Genomic DNA, 18,648 nt, shown 5'->3' with positions numbered 1-18,648 from the left:
AAAAGCTTTTCTTTTGTCATCAGAAATGTGTGTAACCAGAAAATCTACTCCTGATCCCAAACAACAGTACAATTTGTGAATTATGCTCCATGTATAGAGGTCTTTCAGCTAAAAACAATGGCTGAGCATTTTAAAAAGAGATTACAGCAACATGACCGTGAAATTAAAGCAAAGTAAGAGCATTTGAGTAAGTACCTGGTACGCATTGACACACTGGATACAGCAGAAGTTCCTTATGGCGCCATCTCCAGTGGCCAGGTGGTACTGCGGAACTCTGACCGTTTGACACTGCGTGCACGGGAACTGGGCATCTGTGGAGGACCAATGAATAGGTCAACATTTGCGCAAGCTCATTTTGGACTAAAACTGTATGCAAGAAGCAGGACATAAGCAGGGAAAATGTTTGCAAGTACCTGTAGCTATCAGAAATGTTCAAAGCCATTACATAACTGTAATTTTTGCCTGAATCCTGGCAGTGGACTGAGGACTTTAAGTCCTGCAGAAGGAGAGAGTGCTCACAAGAGGAGTCTAAATACTGCTCCGTACCTGCTAGGTTGTTGGGTACGCGACTGGTGACGCGGCACTTGTTGGAGCAGAAGAGTTCCGTGATGCCATGCTGGTTGACGCTCTCCAGCATCAGCGGGGCATGCTTCTGGGTGTGACAGCGCGCGCACGAGAATGCCTGCCTGCATTTCTGCGGAAAAAAAACAAAACAACAAAAAAAATCATAAGAGTTAGTTTAAGAGCATGGCCTGTGTCATAAATAGTGAAATAGATGGTTCTCTTTTAATGCTGTCATTATCCAATTACAGAGAAGTTTGAAATATTCTAAAACAAGGTATGTAGTGTTGGATTCTCTGGTTGTTGCGTTGGATTCTCTGGTTGTTGCGTTGTGTTTTAGTTCTAATGTCTGTATTGAAGATGGTCTTAATAAGACTTGGCGGTTGGATCAGGATCGGTGATCAGATGATGATTTATTGAAGATGGTAAAACAATGAATAACAGAACACAGGCTAAGTTCTGCACAGTAAAACTGCAGAGTCACGGTTGTTATTAGAAGCGGGCGGCCGAGTGTCCTGACAGAAGATGCTCCCCGAGTCGCTTCCTCGATCCGTCTCAAGAGTTTAAACCTAAGACAAAGCCTGTTATACTAAAACATACGAACGTGAATCATGCCAAGGTGGCAGGTGCCAACCATTGTACAAAACCGGCTCTTACCAGATGGAAAAAATACTAGCCCAAACAGAACAACACAATATCTCCTTCGGCCCATGTGATCACTGAGGCCTTGGATGTCCCTGAGCAACAGGGCAGTATGACCCTGTTGATGGTAAGGTTTTGGTACTAAACAAGGTTATATACAATGGTATGGACCTCCCCCATTGTATACTATGCATAGGAGTAACATATGAACACATCAGAATACAGTGAGAATACCCCAGAATTCTACAGTAGATCAAATAATCACTCGTTTGACTAAAACAACCAGGATTTATAAAAGGATAATATGTAGCCTTTGTATAGATGCCAACAATGAAAAACATCTGGGAGGACATTTATGGAGGTCTGGAAACATTACTGAAAAAAGACAGAGGGATGTCATCAAGGCTAGACAATAGCATGAAAAGTGGAACACTAATAATAAAATGTTGAGGCCGTTTGTGCTTGCATCAACAGATGATAACCTGATTGTCAATAATTCCATCGGTATTTTTAGCTAGGATGAAAATAATATCTGTAACTCATATTACATTTTTACTGTCTTTAGATTTAACTGAAGAGAAAGGTATCTTCATAGCTGAGTGATGACACAGTGATTTGAAGAACATTCTAAAAAAGGTGGTGGTGCCATGGTAACATTCCAAACATTCCAAGGGACCACAATCACATTTTGACAAAGACAAGGCTGGACTTAGCAGCAGCAAGGAACAAACAGCAGATGTTTTGAAAAAACAATCAGCCATGAATGAGAGACCAAATATCATGTATTGGGTAAGAGCAATCTCTCTTGGGTCATTATAAAACTACTACAACAAATAACTAGTAAATTAGGCTAGTTCGAATTAATCTAATAAATTGTACAGCCTCAATATGATTGTACCAGAGTTTCAACTGTGCAAAATGTTCACATTTAGGACCATTGAAGTGGTATATAAAAAAACAATATTAACAATATTCATTTTAAAAAAAATAATAAAAAAAACGTTTAAAAGTTATCAATTATCTACTGTTATTTTATGAACTTCAAAAAGTGTCTAAAAACTCATCTATTTATCTTGCATCTAGCCTAACTTATCATTTCTCCTTACAGCGTCATAGTTTGTATATGTATATGATTATTGTTAGAATTCTGTTTAAATTTAGCTTATTACTATTATTGGTATTTTTGAAGTACACTATACATTACTGTAAATTGTTCATTTCAATATTATTGTAATATTTATTGATGTCGCTTTGGAAAAAAGCTTTTGATCAGAACTATAAACATAAACATTATCTATGGACTCAGGGAGGAGCTGATTGATAGTCGCTATGACGACTCTTTATAAGAGACATAGCAATGACTTCACAATGCAATCAATGACATCATGAATAAAGTTATGGTAACTGTTTGTTACACATTCTGTGCATTCATTCATTCTGTGCAGACATTTTTTCAGGACAGGACACATTAATCATTAGTGGTATATTTGATTCAAAGACTGATTTGATTGCATTAGGACATGAATGACAAGCAAGAGAAATGGTTTAATCTGGTAAGAATTCATCTTCTAGAGAAAATATGGATAAAGTTATGACTGCTAGGACCAACTTATTGCAATGTGGTCAGCCACACAAGAGAAAAAGCCTGTGTGCTGTTAATGAGGTTCACTGAAATAAAACTTTAGCTTTTCTTCCCAGGGGCCAGAAACCACGCTGGACAAGCTCAAAAGCTACACGACCAGCCGTGAGGTTTCCATGAAGTCGTGGATCATGGAGAAGCTGGAAGAGGAGCGCCGGTTCAACCGGAGGGAGAGCGATCTCCTGAAGAGCGAGGTGCTCCACAAGCTCCAGCAGCAGACCCAGCTGTCCAGGTGGAACGTCGTGGAGCCCAGCTGGAGCGCCCTGAACGAACGGGGGTCAAGCGAAGGCGGGGAGCGCCTGAGAGAGGTGGAGAGGGAGCTCGCCAGCCTCCGAAAGGACCGAAGGATGGATGAGGTGGACAGGATGGCAGAGAGAATGGCCAAAATGGAGAGACAGATGGCCAAGATGGAGGAAGAGCGCGCGCAAGAGAGGAAGGAGACGGCCGAACGGGAGAGCGAGAGAAAGAGGGCGACGGAGGAAGAGAAAGCGAGAGAGAGGAGGAAGTTGGAGGACGAGAGGGCAAGAGAGAGGCGGGAGATGGAGGGGCGCATCTCGCAGATGGAGGAAGAGAGAGCGAGGGGGAAGAGAGAGATGGAGAGAATGGCTCAGCAGATGGAGGAGTGGAGGGTGGAGCGAGAGAGGATGAAGCGCAGGCAGGCTGCGCTGGAGAGAGTGGTGGAGGACATCGAGGCCTGGTTCAGAAAAAGGGACGACTCGGTCCTCCTGAGGACAGAGGTGGCCATCACGCAGATGGAGGACCGGTTTGATCAGATCGAGGACTCCCTTGCGTCCTTGCGCGAAGACAGCCAACTGAAAAACGAGCTGGAGACTTTTGTCTCCGACATACAGAAGCTGTACTCCAAAAAGTTCCAGGACACCGCGGACCACATTGACAAGTCGTTCAAGGAGTTGACTGACCGCTGCATCCTCAAAAGGACCCAAGCTATGGTCCAACAGGACCAGGGGGACCAACAACGGGAGAGGCTCTCGGTGGACAGAGGAAACGTCCACAGAGTCGAGGTGAGAGGCGGCAAGAGACGGAGAGCGAGGAGGAGGCAAGATCGAGAGGAGCACACCCTGAGCTCCACGGAGAGGAGCGAGGGGAGGAGAGAGAGGGAGAGTCCCAGGAAATGGGCACAGGTGGCGGCCAGTGAGACCTCCAGCACCTCTAGTGCTAAAGCAGGATGGACGTCAGATGAAGGGCCCAGCGAGACGGTGAGTGAGCTGTCGGTCATTACGGAGGGAAAGGAGAAGATTGAAAAAAGAGGATTCTTCAGCAAGCTGTTTAAGAAGAATGAAGGGAAAAAGGCATAAATCCCTTTTCTCTTCCTCTCTTTCCCATCTTCATGACAGTCTTTAATAAACTGTGTTCATCTCCTCCAATATGGTGTTTAGCAACTTTGTAATGATGTTGCATAACAACCCATTCAACAGCATGTTGAGTCAAACACTTTTTTGCTTAATGTCTAAGTCGCGCATTCAAACCTATATCAAATGCCTACTAGTACTAGATAATATGAACACTGCGCACATATACACATCACAACACTTACAAAGGTAAGTGTACAAAGCACACAAAGATGGCTCAAGGAACATTTTCATCAAGCAAATTGACAGTCACAAATAAAAATTGCGATACCATTCTCTGTCCCAAACACCACTTCAGCTGTTCAAGTAAAGCAAGTGAGCTAATTTCACAAATACATAAACTATTCACAATATTTTTACTGCTCATGATTTATGCACACACCTAACCTGTCCATCCCTATCTATCACACAGAATGAGTTTCAAAGTCACCCAATGCCACCTCAAAGTCACCCAATGCCACCTCAATGCCACCTCAGTCACCCAATGCCACCTCAAAGTCACCCAATGCCACCTCAAAGTCACTTAATGCTATCTTACACCAGAAGATTTTGAAAAGAGTTTTGAAACCCTACAGTCTTAGACCCTCTCACATCTAAAGGCAAGTCATAGGGCCCTATCATGACATTATAAAGTGCATCGTCACTCGTCAAAAGTCTATTCAAATTTAGTAGGATGTCCAGTTCACATTGGGAGGGGTTTCGTTCTCAAAAGTGGAGCGCATGGCGTAACAAGGTGTTCCTAGGTCTTTTAATCAGTCATATGGGTGTGTTTGGGGCGTAACATCATTTTAAACCAATGAGAATGACATCTGTCATTCCCTTTAACGGCGCAACGCGCGATATGTCAAATAAATGCATCGGTATTTTGGCATTCAACGGCGCATTTGAAGGAGGCTGCTTGCGAGACCGTATGGAATAGTCATTCTTAAACCATGCTTTACTAAAACCTAGCATAGCCTTCACGCATTTGCACTCGTCTATTATTTGAACTCATTGGCAAAGTGAAACTAACTTCACCAAGGAGTCAGTCTACGACAAGACAGTTATATGCAGTTACTTTCACTATTGACTGACAATGGGTTACCATCGAAAACATAGGCTGGAAAAAGCAACACTTACCCTAATGTTGCTCAAATGACTGAATAAAACAACATTTATCCTGCAGAGGAGTTGCTTATATCTCGTGACAGTGCGTCTTAAGCTGTGCTCCATACGTGTCTCTCGCCTCTCCCCTAATCACATTACCAATTTGCAAATGATGGTGAATAGTATAGATGTACAGTATTTCGTAATATCTTTATTCTAATTATGTTTCCCATTGTAATCGTGCAATTTGTAATGCTTTGCATGGACGTGCGCTGCTGTGCGTTCATGAATGATAGAAGGATGGTGCGTGCACCTGCCAATATGACTGTTGACATGCGCTCTTAAAATAGCATATGAACAACTCGCCATTGACTTCTGACCAGGTTTAGGTGGTGTATGATAGCGATTTTTAGACAATGCGCTAGGTCCCTCCCTAGGTTGTTAATTGCCACACCCCTGGGCGCAATGCTTAAAAAATAAACGTGCAAAATAACGAATTCAACTTTCCGCGAATGAATAACGAGTATTACGCCATGCGCTGGTGGCCCAAAATACAGCCCATAGAGTTTTTAAGTCACATATAAGGCCTTCGATAGCAGCGTAGGTCTAGTGAACAGTTCCATGCTTACTATTTTCAGCACCAAAGTGCACCAACATCTGTCTGTACAGTAACACAGCTGTGTCACACCCTGCCCCATCCAGCCCTTACCTGTCTGTAGGTGAAGATACAGTCGGAGCTGCAGAACTTCTTCAGCAGGTCGTCGGCCTGCAGCAGACACAGGGTCCCCGTGGACCTGGAACAGTGATTCCCACAGGACTCGCACATGTTCACCTTCAAGTGGTGTATGATTCGGAACCGCGCAAAGCAGTGGTCGCTGCACAGCTTGTGTATGGTGCCTAAATGGTTCACCTCGTGCTCGACCTATGAAACAAAACACACAGAAGGAAAAATACAAAATCAAATCCAGTGAGCTTCTCCTCTCTTTCTGAATGTCACAACAGACTCACAGAGACTAAAGCTCTGAGTGCTTTAACAAACCAACTTGCATCCTATTTGGTGGAACATTTGGTAACAAAACTTTTCAGCAGGTTCAAAGGAAGGAATCAAACACTCTCTCGGGCACTTACGATGGCCATCTTCTGGCAATTGCTGCACTTGGTGATTTCAACATCAGCGTATTTGGGGTTGGTCTTGTAAGGCGTCAAGGGTACTTTCAGTTTCTGACTCTCCATACATGTCTGGCTGCAGAAGTCCCTCATGAAGTGTCCTACCGGTGCTTTAATCAGGTCCTTCAAATTCATTATTTCCCTTTTGAAACAGATCACAAAGTGAGTTTGCTTAAAATGGTTTAAAATTTACAGAAAAGAATGAACATAAGAATATTTCCTATTTACCATGATTATGATGCATGTGTTCTTTAATCAATCACACATGCTTCCATTTTTTGCCGGCTATGTTAACAAAAGCCAATCCTTCACCAACATAACTTTAAAATACAAATTCACTTAATATGATAGTGAAAATATTCTGTTCCAGATCTAAATTACTCTACTTCTTTAAAGAAGTGAACATTAAACTGCCTTCTTCATTTACTCAATTTCAACAGCTTTTAAACCAACTGCTATTGAATGATAAAAACATCAACATGAATAAGTAACAACACTTCACCAGAAAGTGTACTTCACATACAGGCCTTTCAGACATTTTAAAAAGTGCATTTCTCATCTCACTGGACTATTTGGGTAGATACCCACTTGTGACAGTTGCAGCAGAACTTCTTCCGTGTTGGCTGACCAGGGGGAGAGGGCACAGCATATTGGACAGGTGGCATGTTGATGGGCGGCGGGGGGACGGGGGGTGCGACGGGATGCGCAACGGGGGGCAGTGAGGCTCCCGTGAGGCACGGCGTGGAGCAGAAGAGCTGGTTGGAGCCTTTGCGCTGGAAGGCCGTCTGACCCCTCTGCAGGACCTTGGAGCAGCCGGAGCAGCGGATCATCAGGGCGGTGGGTTGGAGCGGAGGAATCGGTGGGGGCGCAGGGGCAGGGGCAGGTGCAGGTGCTGGGGCCATCCGAGGGGGTGCCAACATCGAGGGCTGGGGCAATGGAACGGGGGCTGTGGCAGAGGGTACAAAATGAGACAGGTCATTACCGACCCGGTCACCCACAGACAACTTTTCCCGTCACTTAATTGCAGTCTCAAGATTTTATCCTCTGCATCTACATTTCTGTCTAGTTTAACTCTAAATCTAATGTTAGGGTCTGCAACCTCTCCACTCTCCGGTTAGAGGTTAGATTACGTGGTCTGTCTTGACCAACGGAGCACTTTTGTGGGAAATGTGAGCCATGGCAGAGGCTTTTTTTAAAAGACAGTGGAGCATACAGTATGTCAGGATATTACACATACCACTTTTTTGTTTTTAATTCAAGAATTCAGATAAAAATATAACAATCCAAAATGTTCAGACATCAGCCCCGGCTATTAAAAGACCAGTACCAGTCAACCCCTATTCCTGACCATGTGAACATACCCCTCTTAACCCACATATTCCCTCTTACCAGCAGAGTTGTTGGAACTTCCACTCACAGAGAACACAGCACTGATGCGAAGCTGCTCTGTGCTGCAAGACGAGCCAAAGTCCTGCAAACACACACACAGAGTCCAGGTGATTTCCCAGAGTTCTATCACACACTGAAGGCCTGGCACTCGGCCTCACCACCCTGCCCCACACATTCTGTTTAACCAACCCAGCTATGTCCATAAAGAGCAAAATCCTCCAAATTCAAAACAAAACTAATTCCTTTAAATGTATACTATGCAGGTTTAGGTATTTTTGGCGAGTTTAGAGCTCCCTCTAGATTTGCGATGTAATATGTTACTCTGCTATTATAAATAGCAAACTTCTTGCGACTTATCCCCCCTGTACACAATGCAAATGCTTTTGTTGTGGAGGTGAAGGATTAACAACAGGCAAAAACTATCTCCAAAGAGCTATATCTACTGACAAGGTAATGTTTCAGATTCTCACGAGTTTTGGCGGGGTGCCACTTTTGGAAGTCGCATGGCTGGTTTTCTCGGTAGGGACTCGCTACATCAATATGCTGTATAGCTATGCTAGGTGAACGATTCGCCTATTACAAGTTTGTTTACCATCAAATTGGCTTCATAAAGGTGAAAATCTTGCATAGTGTGCCTTTAATATTCATAATTTCTCATAAATGTCAAAGAAACACTTGACATTTGTATCTCACACCCTTGTTGCCACAAAGGCATTCTCTACAGTGGTATTTTGAAACATTACAGTATCCTCTTTAGGGGAATGGGGTCACACATGTAGGCAGACTGGCAGATCAGTCACACAAGCAGAGGCGCAAGTGAGGACCAGGCGGAGCAGGTTTCATTTTAAACTCTACGACTTTTTTCATTTCTGCATCTAATAAGCTAACTATTCCGTCAGATAGCTAATTGTTTAGAAAGAAATACAGTTACAGCTCCAAGCATTTTCAAGCACTTTATCCAAAATTCTAGCACTTTTCAAAATTCAAGCATTTTCAAGGAATTCAAGCACCCGTACGAACCCTGGGTCAATATTAGACTGTGTCCACCACTAGTGTGACTGATGACGGCCCCTGGGTCAATATTAGACTGCGTCCACTACTGATTGACGGCACTGAACTGACCCACACATGTGAATGATCAACACAGCTGGCTACCTCACAGAAGTAAACACGAACAGTAAGTATCATTTAGGCTGTAAGCTGATGAGCAGTAAACAAGCAAATTAGTGAGCAGATGATATCTGTCCAAATCAACAGGTCATTTTCAGTGAACATGTTGTTGACTGCTTCATTGGTTTAGTCTTTAGCTCATTTTAGCTTCATTTTTCTTTGACATTTGATGTGCTTTCAAACAGTCTGGTAATGACACATCAACTTTTGCTTGAAATGAATTTCACATGAATTCCGACATGACTGTCGCATTGCAAAAAATGAGACCTGTCGGCTACCTGATTTAGGATCAATTGACAAGGTCAGATTCCATGTGACTTTTGCTGTTCACAGTCATGAAAAAATCAGATAGGGGTCACATTAACTGAAAAAAACATGGACATGCGTCTTTTGTGATCAGTGGTTACGCCTGCAGTTACCTACGTTCGATAAGCAGTGACTGCGCTTCGTAGCATCGCCCTCTGGTCTCTCAGAATCAGGCACTCACCTCGAGCTGGTCCAGCTCCTCCTTGATGCGGCTGGCGGAGGCCTGGGGCTGCAGCGCGGTGTTGTAGCCCTCGTCGATGGGCTCGTCCTTGATGCTGAGCAGGGGCAGGCTGGGGAGCGGCCCCGACTCCGGCTCCCCGACGCCCAAAGGCTCCATGGCACTGGTGGAGGGCCGCGGAGAGGGAGGCTGGACAAGAGCTGTGTCCTGAAAGTGGTTCAAGAAGGAAGAGGTGACTTTTCTTTTTTTTTTTTTAAATACATGTACTTTAAAAGATTTGATCATTATTTGGCTTCCCCTCACATGTGTGTCATAAGATAAACTTGAAAAGAATTGATTCAAAAGGAATAAAAACAAAGTGGTAATATCGGGATTGTATGAGCATGTTATGACTGTGACTGTCTGAAAGTGATCCTACAGACACCAAGATTTGTCAGAATGAGTAAACATTAAGATAACTAATTGTTAACATAAGAGTAATTGTTAACTAATGAGTAAACATAATGAGTAAACATGAGATAACTAATTGTTTAGTAAATTTGACATTTTCTTTTGTCCATACCTCTGTTTGGGAGAGTGCCTCTGGGCTTTCTGACTGGTGCTGGTCTTCTTCTATAATGCAAAGTGATGGACACTAGAGATCACATTTAGTACACAACTGGAAACTGGCTAAAGCCTGCAGTTCAGTGCAGGCTTACAGGGCTGAGCGTGGGACAGCTTTACCCACAGTACAGGTGTCCAAGATGGGGAACAAAAATGGGCTAATAAATGGACACATCTGAACTGTCTGCTGACAGGGACATAAAATACTGAAAGGTATTTATAATGGAGTGGCTAAATCTTAAAACCACTGGAAAAAAAGTGAAAGTATCCAAACATGAACAAAACTCATTTCTAATTCACAAAGCAACTAGGATTAAAGAAACTTCCTTCCAATCCAAACATCTAACCCTTAAGGGCAAGAGTAGGTATGGCTACCAATTAACCAATGAGATTCACCTGCAGACTATTAGATATAAAGTTAATAGGCCTGGAAACAATTAGCCTCAAATAAGCAACCCTTATAATAACCTTCTGTCCTATCACGTAGGAATCAGTGCTGTCCCTACATTCAGTTTGAGCAGACCTCATTGGTTCACATCGTGTTTATTTTAATATTTACGCTTAATTGGTTGTCTGCAGTATGATTCTACTGAATTAATTTTTTTTTTTACGATATGAGACACTTTTCTTAGCCACTATGTCCCATTCTCGATAGAGCGGCTTGCTGCGTCTGACCTGGAGTTGGCTCAGCTGGGGGTGTGGGTGTAGGAGAGGAGCGCGTCTCATCTGCCTCTGTCCTCGCCTCTGGGCCGGCCGCCTCTGTGTGCCCAAACTTGCCCTCATCACCGGCCATGGGGGACCGTCCTGTGTGGTGCATCAAACCTGCTCCAGCAAGGCAAGTCAAGGCAAAACAAGTCAAGACAACTTTCATCTCAGATTCAGTGGTGGACATGGTAATGGTAAGAGTGCATTTTCTGAGTGAGCTACCGCTGCCAATATGCTAATATGATTCAGAGAGACAAGGCTGTTAAACTATTGACATTTTTCATAACTTTCTGTTCTCTCCTACCCACATCACCCACCCAGTGATGTATCTACAACAGATATGACTAATGTAGTTGACATGGTGACATTTTTCTTGTATTGTTGTCATTCATTTGTATTGTTCCAATTTTGCATCTGCCATTGTGTTGCTCTCCTTAAGTTTGCATGCATTTCTACGGAATTATTTTTGGAATCTGATCCCTTATCATACCTGTTCATTCTTACTCGTCGCTCGACTTATCATGACTAAATTCAAGATGGCTGCAAACGCTAAACTTTGTGAAGATACTGTGCATAAATCGTCTTGTAAGTAAACTACCAGTGCTTTTTCAAAGTTCTCAATGTCTCGTTTTAAATGTCAGGGCCCTCGCAAGTCTACCAATGAAGTGTGGAGATGCATTGAGCCTCGTAAATGGTGTAAAACAGTGATTTATTTGCATGGCTAGCCCGATGCCGAAGCACCACCATTGAAAAAGCTGTTGGTAGCATCTGCTAACTAGCGCCAGATTTTGGAGTGCAGGGGACAAGCCGAGATGGGCTATGAGACATGCGTTCAGACTCTGTATCATGTTTCAACACACTTTAGGTCAATATCACACCGGAATTCTCCTTTAAGGGTTCATTTACCACTCATGGCATGTGCTTTCCCATGGGAGTTCCAAAGAATTCCCATTATTTTCACAAACAAAATCTTCATCATTTTGTTTAGTTAATGTCAGTGTTGTGAGACATCTTGGGTCCTTGAGACAACCCGACCCAACCAAACCTAAACCAAAAATGCACACCAGAGGGATTTTGGTCACCAAAATGGAAGCAAACATACAGACAGCGCTGCAAATGCACAAAATAATACAAGCTTGCCTGATTAGGCTATTTCAGTGGCAAGTTGTTTACTTTCGTTTCTGAAGTATCTTGAAGTCTGCTGGTTTTATTTTATGGGGAAAAAGAAAGCCGAGAGCCCTTATTCAAACTTCCACCTTCATTTTCATTTTACGGTTCTGCCAGTTGCGAACGTGAACGCAACATTACGTGTAATGTGAAAAGATAAGACTACAGGCATTTCAACTATGTGCAAGTTGAAAATGACAGGAAATATCCAATCTGCCCATTAAGACGGCAGTCGCATTGAAAAATGAATGAGGTCTGAAATGGATTTTTTTCTGTTTATACATTCAAGCTGCACATCAGAACTGTGCCACATGAGCAAAAAAATGGAATTGGGTCACATTAACAGACTGTGTAAATGTAGCCTTTAAATCAAAGAATGATATGCAAGATTGTCCATAACTAAGGGACTATTCACAAACTATTCACCTCAAAACCACACTGTTGTGGTCATTTTCCATGAAGAGGCCTATGTGCCACTCTGCAGTAGAACTCGTTCTATTCACCTTGGTTCATGCACTCACCTGTGTGCTGCAACTTGCCCATTATGACACTTTTTGCACACACTCCAAGCATAACCTGATCCTACTGGACACTGGGAAAGTGTCACTGAAACACGTAGAAAGCACTTAAGGAGCACTTAGGAAGGCGTCCCCAGAACACAAGCCGATATGATTAATTATTAGACGCCAGCAGGGTATTTCACAAAGTCAGAATTAAGACATTCAAGATAAGTGATAAACAAGGTGTGATAGCGTTGTCTGGTCATCCTAGCTAAACTCGTTTCACTAACGCCAATCCAAGATGAGTAGGAGCAACTATCTCAAGCCAGGTGTAAGTAATTTAAGATGTGTGCGCATTCTCGTTTCTGCCCCAAAGAACTCATGGTTGGAATAGAAGACGCGGAAAATAGCGCCATTCACACAAAGTGAACACCCGTTTTTGATCTAGACTAACAATGAAGTAAAGTTGTCCATTTTGGAACGGGGAATCATGGCTATTTCTGTAAAACTGCAGGAGTAGGCGTGGTACACCAACTGAATGCAAATTTACGTATGCACCCATGTGAGTTCGTTCTTGTCTCCGCACGCAATGTCCTTAAGACAGTGCATGCCACTGCAACGATGAACATAGTATGATACACCTTTATATTTTAGTTGAAAACACCTTCGAAAACGTGCCCCTTCACTTCCAATCACCTACAGTAGGCTATTCAAACATCTATCAACAAAAGAAGCAAACAACGAGTACCTAGGCCTATGTTAACAATTCTAAGGCTATCACAATTAAAATAATAACCATATAGTAGTAGGCCGACAATCTGTTTTGTTTTGTGAGCAAATATATTTAGCAAATAGTATATAAATGGACTAAAGCTCCTTAAAAATTAGCACGGAGGTCTGATTTGAATGACAGCTAGCTGAACCAATAAGACAACATAATTACCATTAGAATTAACTTAGCTTGGCTGTTAGCCTGGTTGGGACCAGGCTAGGTGCAGAGAATAAATCCCCATGGTAACTTATGTGCTATCTCTTTTGTGAAACCAAGTCAAGACTAAATTCAATCCCAGCTTAATCCCTTATCTAGGTTTTGTGAAATACCCCTCTGGGAAAGTGTCAAACCCCAAACCCACACAGCCAAGTAACATTAATCAACAAAACCGTGACCTTGAGACCAACTTTTGCCATACATTATTTTTATGGTAAAAAAATAGCAGGAATTTACACCAATATGATAAATTGGCTTTCTGACAAGGGCTCTGATTGGTTTGTCAACATGTCAATCGCCTGTGAAGGGGACTAACCCCGATTTCTGATTGGACTTGGAGGCCCCTGAACCCCACTTATAGCATTAAAGACAGAGCATCACAACTCCGAGGTCCGATCGTGCGCACCTTCTCATGGGTAACCGGTTATCTGCAGATACCTTGATACACTCTACTGCTCAGTGGTACTTGGCTAGATTTTGTCAGGCTGTGTCCCTTTTGAGGTACTTGTGAATTAAACTTTGTGGTCAACAGCAGCTTTCTTGGATGTGGTTTTATCACAACACTGTCAAAACTGTTTTTTTGTAAGCCTGGCAGCCAGGTGAACCTGCAAGCTCTTTGAATGTGCTCTGGCAGATCCGTCTGGTTTCTCTCCCATTGCAACTGGTTTCATCCCCAGTCAAAGGAACCGATCACAAGCGCTTGTGGGACTTTATACAATGACCACCATATAGGAGCACCGTTGAGGCAGTTTTGTGCTCAACCAATGGCTTGGCTGATCATGTCAGTATTAAACGACTGAAGAAACAACCACTGGAAATGATTAAACATTTAAAACCTTCACTGATAATTGGTCTGATGCTAGCCAGTCTAGTTTTTTGTTTTTTTTGCGAGTTGAACTGCCAGCTTCATTCCTCACCTCCATCTTCCCCTACGACGGGTGCTCCTTGCTCTGTGTGGCTGTCCACTTCGGACCCCTCGTCCAGCCCGCGCTGCTTCTGCTGCTCCGGCTCTTCCCCCAGCCCAATCATCCGCGAGTCGGACCCTGTGTTGGAGGTGTCGGGGTACGGCTCGCCCAGCGACGGCACGTCCAAGTCCCACGGGTCCTGGTCCACCCCGAACACGGGGACGCCGTCCAGTTCATCCCCATCCTCCCCCGCCATGCCTCCGCTCGCACCCTGCGTCGTCTCTTCCTCGCTCCACTCTGCGAGGGCGGAGGGTCCGGCCGTCTCTCCGTCACCCTCCCCGTCGTCTGACGCCATGTGCACATCCTCACCTGTCACAAACCCCAAAATCCTGTTCTTGCACTGGTTTGTATACACTCAAAACTCAGCAAAGAGAAAGTAGCCTAAACCTCAACTGTGACACCTGGACATATTGAATAATATTTTTGATTATAAATCAGATACATTATTGCTTTCACATGAAAGCTTTAATATGCATGTACTCTACAAATATTTTGTTTCTTTGAAGAAAAGTAATTTTCCTAAATAGACACACGAGTCCATAATTGTGGATTATACATGTGAGTATATGAACATTGAACAATGAGACAGTGAAAGAAGTCTGGATGTACCTGCAGAGACCGGTGATGGTGGTGAGTTTTCGGTAAATGCTTGTGCTACAAAGTCTCCATTCTGTAAAGACAGGGAACCATGAGCTATGCAGAATTACTTAACATTCTGTGGAGAGGGAAATGGTCACTGGAATACAAACAATACATGTACAGTACGCATATGCTGACCCCCCCCCGACCCCTTCAATCTCTGCAGCAAAGCTGGCAGCACTCGTCGTACATCTATTTTCCAAAGACAACCTCTGGATATGATTCTGAGCTGACCTTCTTTGGTCGACCATGGCGAGGCCGGTTCAGAGTGGCCACTGTGCTGCAGCTCAGTTTCAGGGTGTTGCCAATTATATATCTTATATCCTAGGCCATCTTTATATAGAGCAACTATTTCTTTTTTTAAGATCCTCAGAGTTATTTGCCATGAGGTGCCATGTTTAACTTCCAGTGACCAGTGTGAGAGCGATAACATCAATTTTAACACACCTGCTCCCCATTCATATCTGAGATCTTGTAACACTAACAAGTCACATGACACCAGGGAGGAAAAATGGCTAATTGGGCCCAATTTGGACATTTTCACTTAGGGGTGTAGTCACTTTTGTTGCCAGCGGTTTAGACATTAATGGCTGTGTGTGAGTTATTTTGAGGAGAACTTTTATACAAGCTGTACACTGACTACTTTAAATTGTAGCAAAGTGTCATTTCTTCAGTGTTGTCTCATGAAAATATATAATAAAATATTTACAAAAATGTGAGTGGTGTACTCAGTTTTGTGAGATACTGTATGATAGACCAGAAACCTATGATCGCACGCCCTGTCTAATGAGCAATATGAGCAGAGATCCTCTCCATACATAGTAGCCATTAAGGGTAACCATAGTCATTATCGTGGAAGCCTACAGTGTGGAAGAAAAGGTTAATGTTAACCGTGGAGAGACGCTCACCTCATCTTTGTCGGAATCCGCCATGTTTACAGTGCAGGTGACCGACTCGTACCGCTCAACAAAGTATAACGACCACTAAGAAGCGTCTTGATTGTAAGAGAACGTTCATTGAATGCATTTATCCAAATCCACTTTTACTGAAATGATCCAAGGATGCTGACGCGCACCCCTGGTTGCACTGTAACGTTAGCTGGAAATGTGTTAGCTAACTTGCTAGGAACAACAATACAATTATTTTTGTACCTCACTTAATAAGGAAACTGTAGAATCGATCTATATGTTGTGGCCCTGCAATAAGTGGAAACCCGTTTCGATCACTTTAAAGGCCTATATCATGCATGTTTCGCGGAGAGAATCGCGGGGCCTTTCCATATCCATGGTCCACAACAGACGTCCCCGCGCGAACACAGCGGAGACAGGGTTCCCTCATTCTTTCTCTGATTCCTGATACGGTAACGGCCCAGTGTTGTACTGCCATCTGGCGTCTAGGAGGTAAACAACGGAACATTGTCATCATATGATAAGATGTTACATAGCCTATTAAATATTGAATAGCCGACAGTAATGTCATTTTAACGACTGCAGAATCAGATGTCTAAGAGTTTGCATACAAGGAATGTGGTTATTATGTCACTCTGGCAGTAGCCTATAGACAAAAGAATAACCAGACTACAATATACAATGTATACTATATTAGATACTTTATTGATATTTTATACTTGATCCCCAGGGGAAATTCAAGAAAAAACTAGAAATGCAATTCCAAGGAATTACCAGTGCATGAAAATGCTAAAGTTGTGATGTAAAATATCATGTATAGTTAAAACGGATAATACAGAGATGGTTACTACGGTGATGCTAGGATAGACATGGTGGTTGCATAGCTTAATAAAAGTTGATAGTTTAAAAGTAGACTGTTTAAAAGCTGAATGTAGATAGTTTAAAAGTTGTTGATAGACAGTAGATAGTTTAAAAGTTGTTGATAGACAGCTAGTTTAATAGATAGTTTAATGATAGTTTAAAAGTAGACCGTTTAAAAGTTGAAGGTAAATAGTTGAAAAGTTGTTGACAGACTGGAAGTTGAATGAATGTTGATATTCAAATAGTTTAATGGCTGTGTATAGGTAGATATTTGACGATAACTGAAAGTTGGAATGGCTCTAATGTTTGCTAGCAGTTATGCTAAGATTTTTAACTATGCTTACCATGCTACTTAGCTAATGTTTTATAGCAGTGCTAGCAATGCTAACCTGCTAACCATGTTACTTAGCTAATGTTTTCTAGCAGTTTAATGAATGTTGATATTCAAATAGTTTAATGGCTGTGTATAGGTAGATATTTGAAGATAACTGAAAGTTGGAATGGCTCTAATGTTTGCTAGCAGTTATGCTAAGATTTTTAATTCTGCTAACCATGCTACTTAGCTAATGTTTTATAGCAGTGCTAGCAATGTTAACATGTTAACCATGCTACTTAGCTAACTTAACTAACATTTTCTAGCAGTTTTGTTAAACATGCTAACTATGCTAGCAATGTTAACATGCTAACTATATAAACCATGTGACTTAGCTAACTTAGCTAATCATTTTTAGCAGTTATGCTAACTATGCTAACTAGCATGTTAACATGTTAGCAGTTTTGTTAAAAATGTTAACTACCCAGACGGCACACATAAATCTTACCGATGTCGGGCCGATAAATGCCGTTATAGTCTAGAAGACATCGCATAGGAAGCGTTTGCTCATTGGCAAGACATCGCCGAGATGTCGGCAAATCATCGAAAACGACAATGAGCCAATGTTTCAACGACTCATCGTTTGCTCATTGGCAAGACATCGCCGGGATGTCGGCAAATAATCGAAAACGACAATGAGCCAATGTTTCAACGACTCATCAAAGCTGCCCACCCCTGGCTTATACGACCTTTATTTATTTAGGTCGGAACTTGAGATTGCACATTTTACACTAGGCTATACATTATTAGATCTATAAAGACACAAGAAAGATGCCAGAAATATTTTCAATTCATTTTATTGAATGTTTAAAAAAGTCTGAATGATGAAAAAATGCTGTTAGAAAATGTTCCCCCAAAAATCAGGTTCTTCTCCTGCAAGAGACAAAAACAACAATTAATTCACTGCAACACTTTCATCTTTAATGTCTACCCTTACCGATTGCTGTTAATGCATTTTCATAGATGCAGAGAACCACTACCGAGCTCGGAGAAATAGATTTCAAACCCATTAGCATTACCTCAGCTGATATTTCAATCAAGCAGAGGCGAGCTAATGCCGTTACTTGGCTAGCGCGCTAACGCCGGCCAAAACACCAACTCTGGAAGTGACTAGAGAAAGTTGGGACTGAAACGTAGCCTACATTTGCTTTGGGAACTTCGGCTGATGCATCTGTGCATTTCCTCTGTGCAAAGGCGTTATGATGACACGACCAGCAGGTTAGCTCAGCCAAGCCAGTAATGTTAGCCTAGCTCCCACTCCTCTCCATACAAAAACGACAGCCTGGGTGAAGTCTCACGGTCAAAGAATAACTTGCTATTCTTACACCCAAGCATATTGCTGTCCTTGTACCGGTAATCATGGATGCTGTAGTGTTAACATTTCGTCATAGCCGCTAGCTAGGTTTAACATATTTTCCAGTGTTAGCTCAA

At 42.6% G+C, this 18,648-nt stretch overlaps 1 protein-coding gene across 2 annotated transcripts in view; it reads right to left on the bottom strand.

The window, feature by feature from the left end:
* LOC143139762 (zinc finger MYM-type protein 4) overlaps nucleotides 1–16,395 on the bottom strand; it is a 41,605-nt gene extending 25,210 nt beyond the window's left edge. For both annotated transcript variants that reach the window (XM_076300489.1, XM_076300490.1), the window contains exons 1-12: nucleotides 15,984–16,395; nucleotides 15,046–15,106; nucleotides 14,389–14,745; nucleotides 10,787–10,933; nucleotides 10,071–10,120; nucleotides 9,512–9,715; nucleotides 7,855–7,936; nucleotides 7,054–7,411; nucleotides 6,427–6,607; nucleotides 6,008–6,220; nucleotides 547–694; nucleotides 196–311 (exon numbers count right to left, since the gene is read on the bottom strand). In XM_076300489.1, coding sequence (XP_076156604.1) covers nucleotides 196–311; nucleotides 547–694; nucleotides 6,008–6,220; nucleotides 6,427–6,607; nucleotides 7,054–7,411; nucleotides 7,855–7,936; nucleotides 9,512–9,715; nucleotides 10,071–10,120; nucleotides 10,787–10,933; nucleotides 14,389–14,745; nucleotides 15,046–15,106; nucleotides 15,984–16,007 — 1,941 coding nt within the window. In that variant the 5' untranslated portion in view covers nucleotides 16,008–16,395. The remainder of the gene's footprint in view (nucleotides 1–195; nucleotides 312–546; nucleotides 695–6,007; nucleotides 6,221–6,426; nucleotides 6,608–7,053; nucleotides 7,412–7,854; nucleotides 7,937–9,511; nucleotides 9,716–10,070; nucleotides 10,121–10,786; nucleotides 10,934–14,388; nucleotides 14,746–15,045; nucleotides 15,107–15,983) is intronic.
* Between the last annotated feature and the right edge of the window lie 2,253 nt (nucleotides 16,396–18,648).

This window comes from Alosa pseudoharengus, unplaced genomic scaffold (assembly GCF_046254945.1).
Source record: "Alosa pseudoharengus isolate Yale_2024_CS ecotype anadromous, Long Island Sound unplaced genomic scaffold, YU_APseudo_1.1 YU_APseudo_1.1_scf_22, whole genome shotgun sequence".
In the NCBI taxonomy this organism is placed as follows: Eukaryota; Metazoa; Chordata; class Actinopteri; order Clupeiformes; family Clupeidae; genus Alosa; species Alosa pseudoharengus.
Note: the sequence above shows the minus strand (reverse complement) of the source record. Positions and strands in the feature narration are given on the sequence as shown.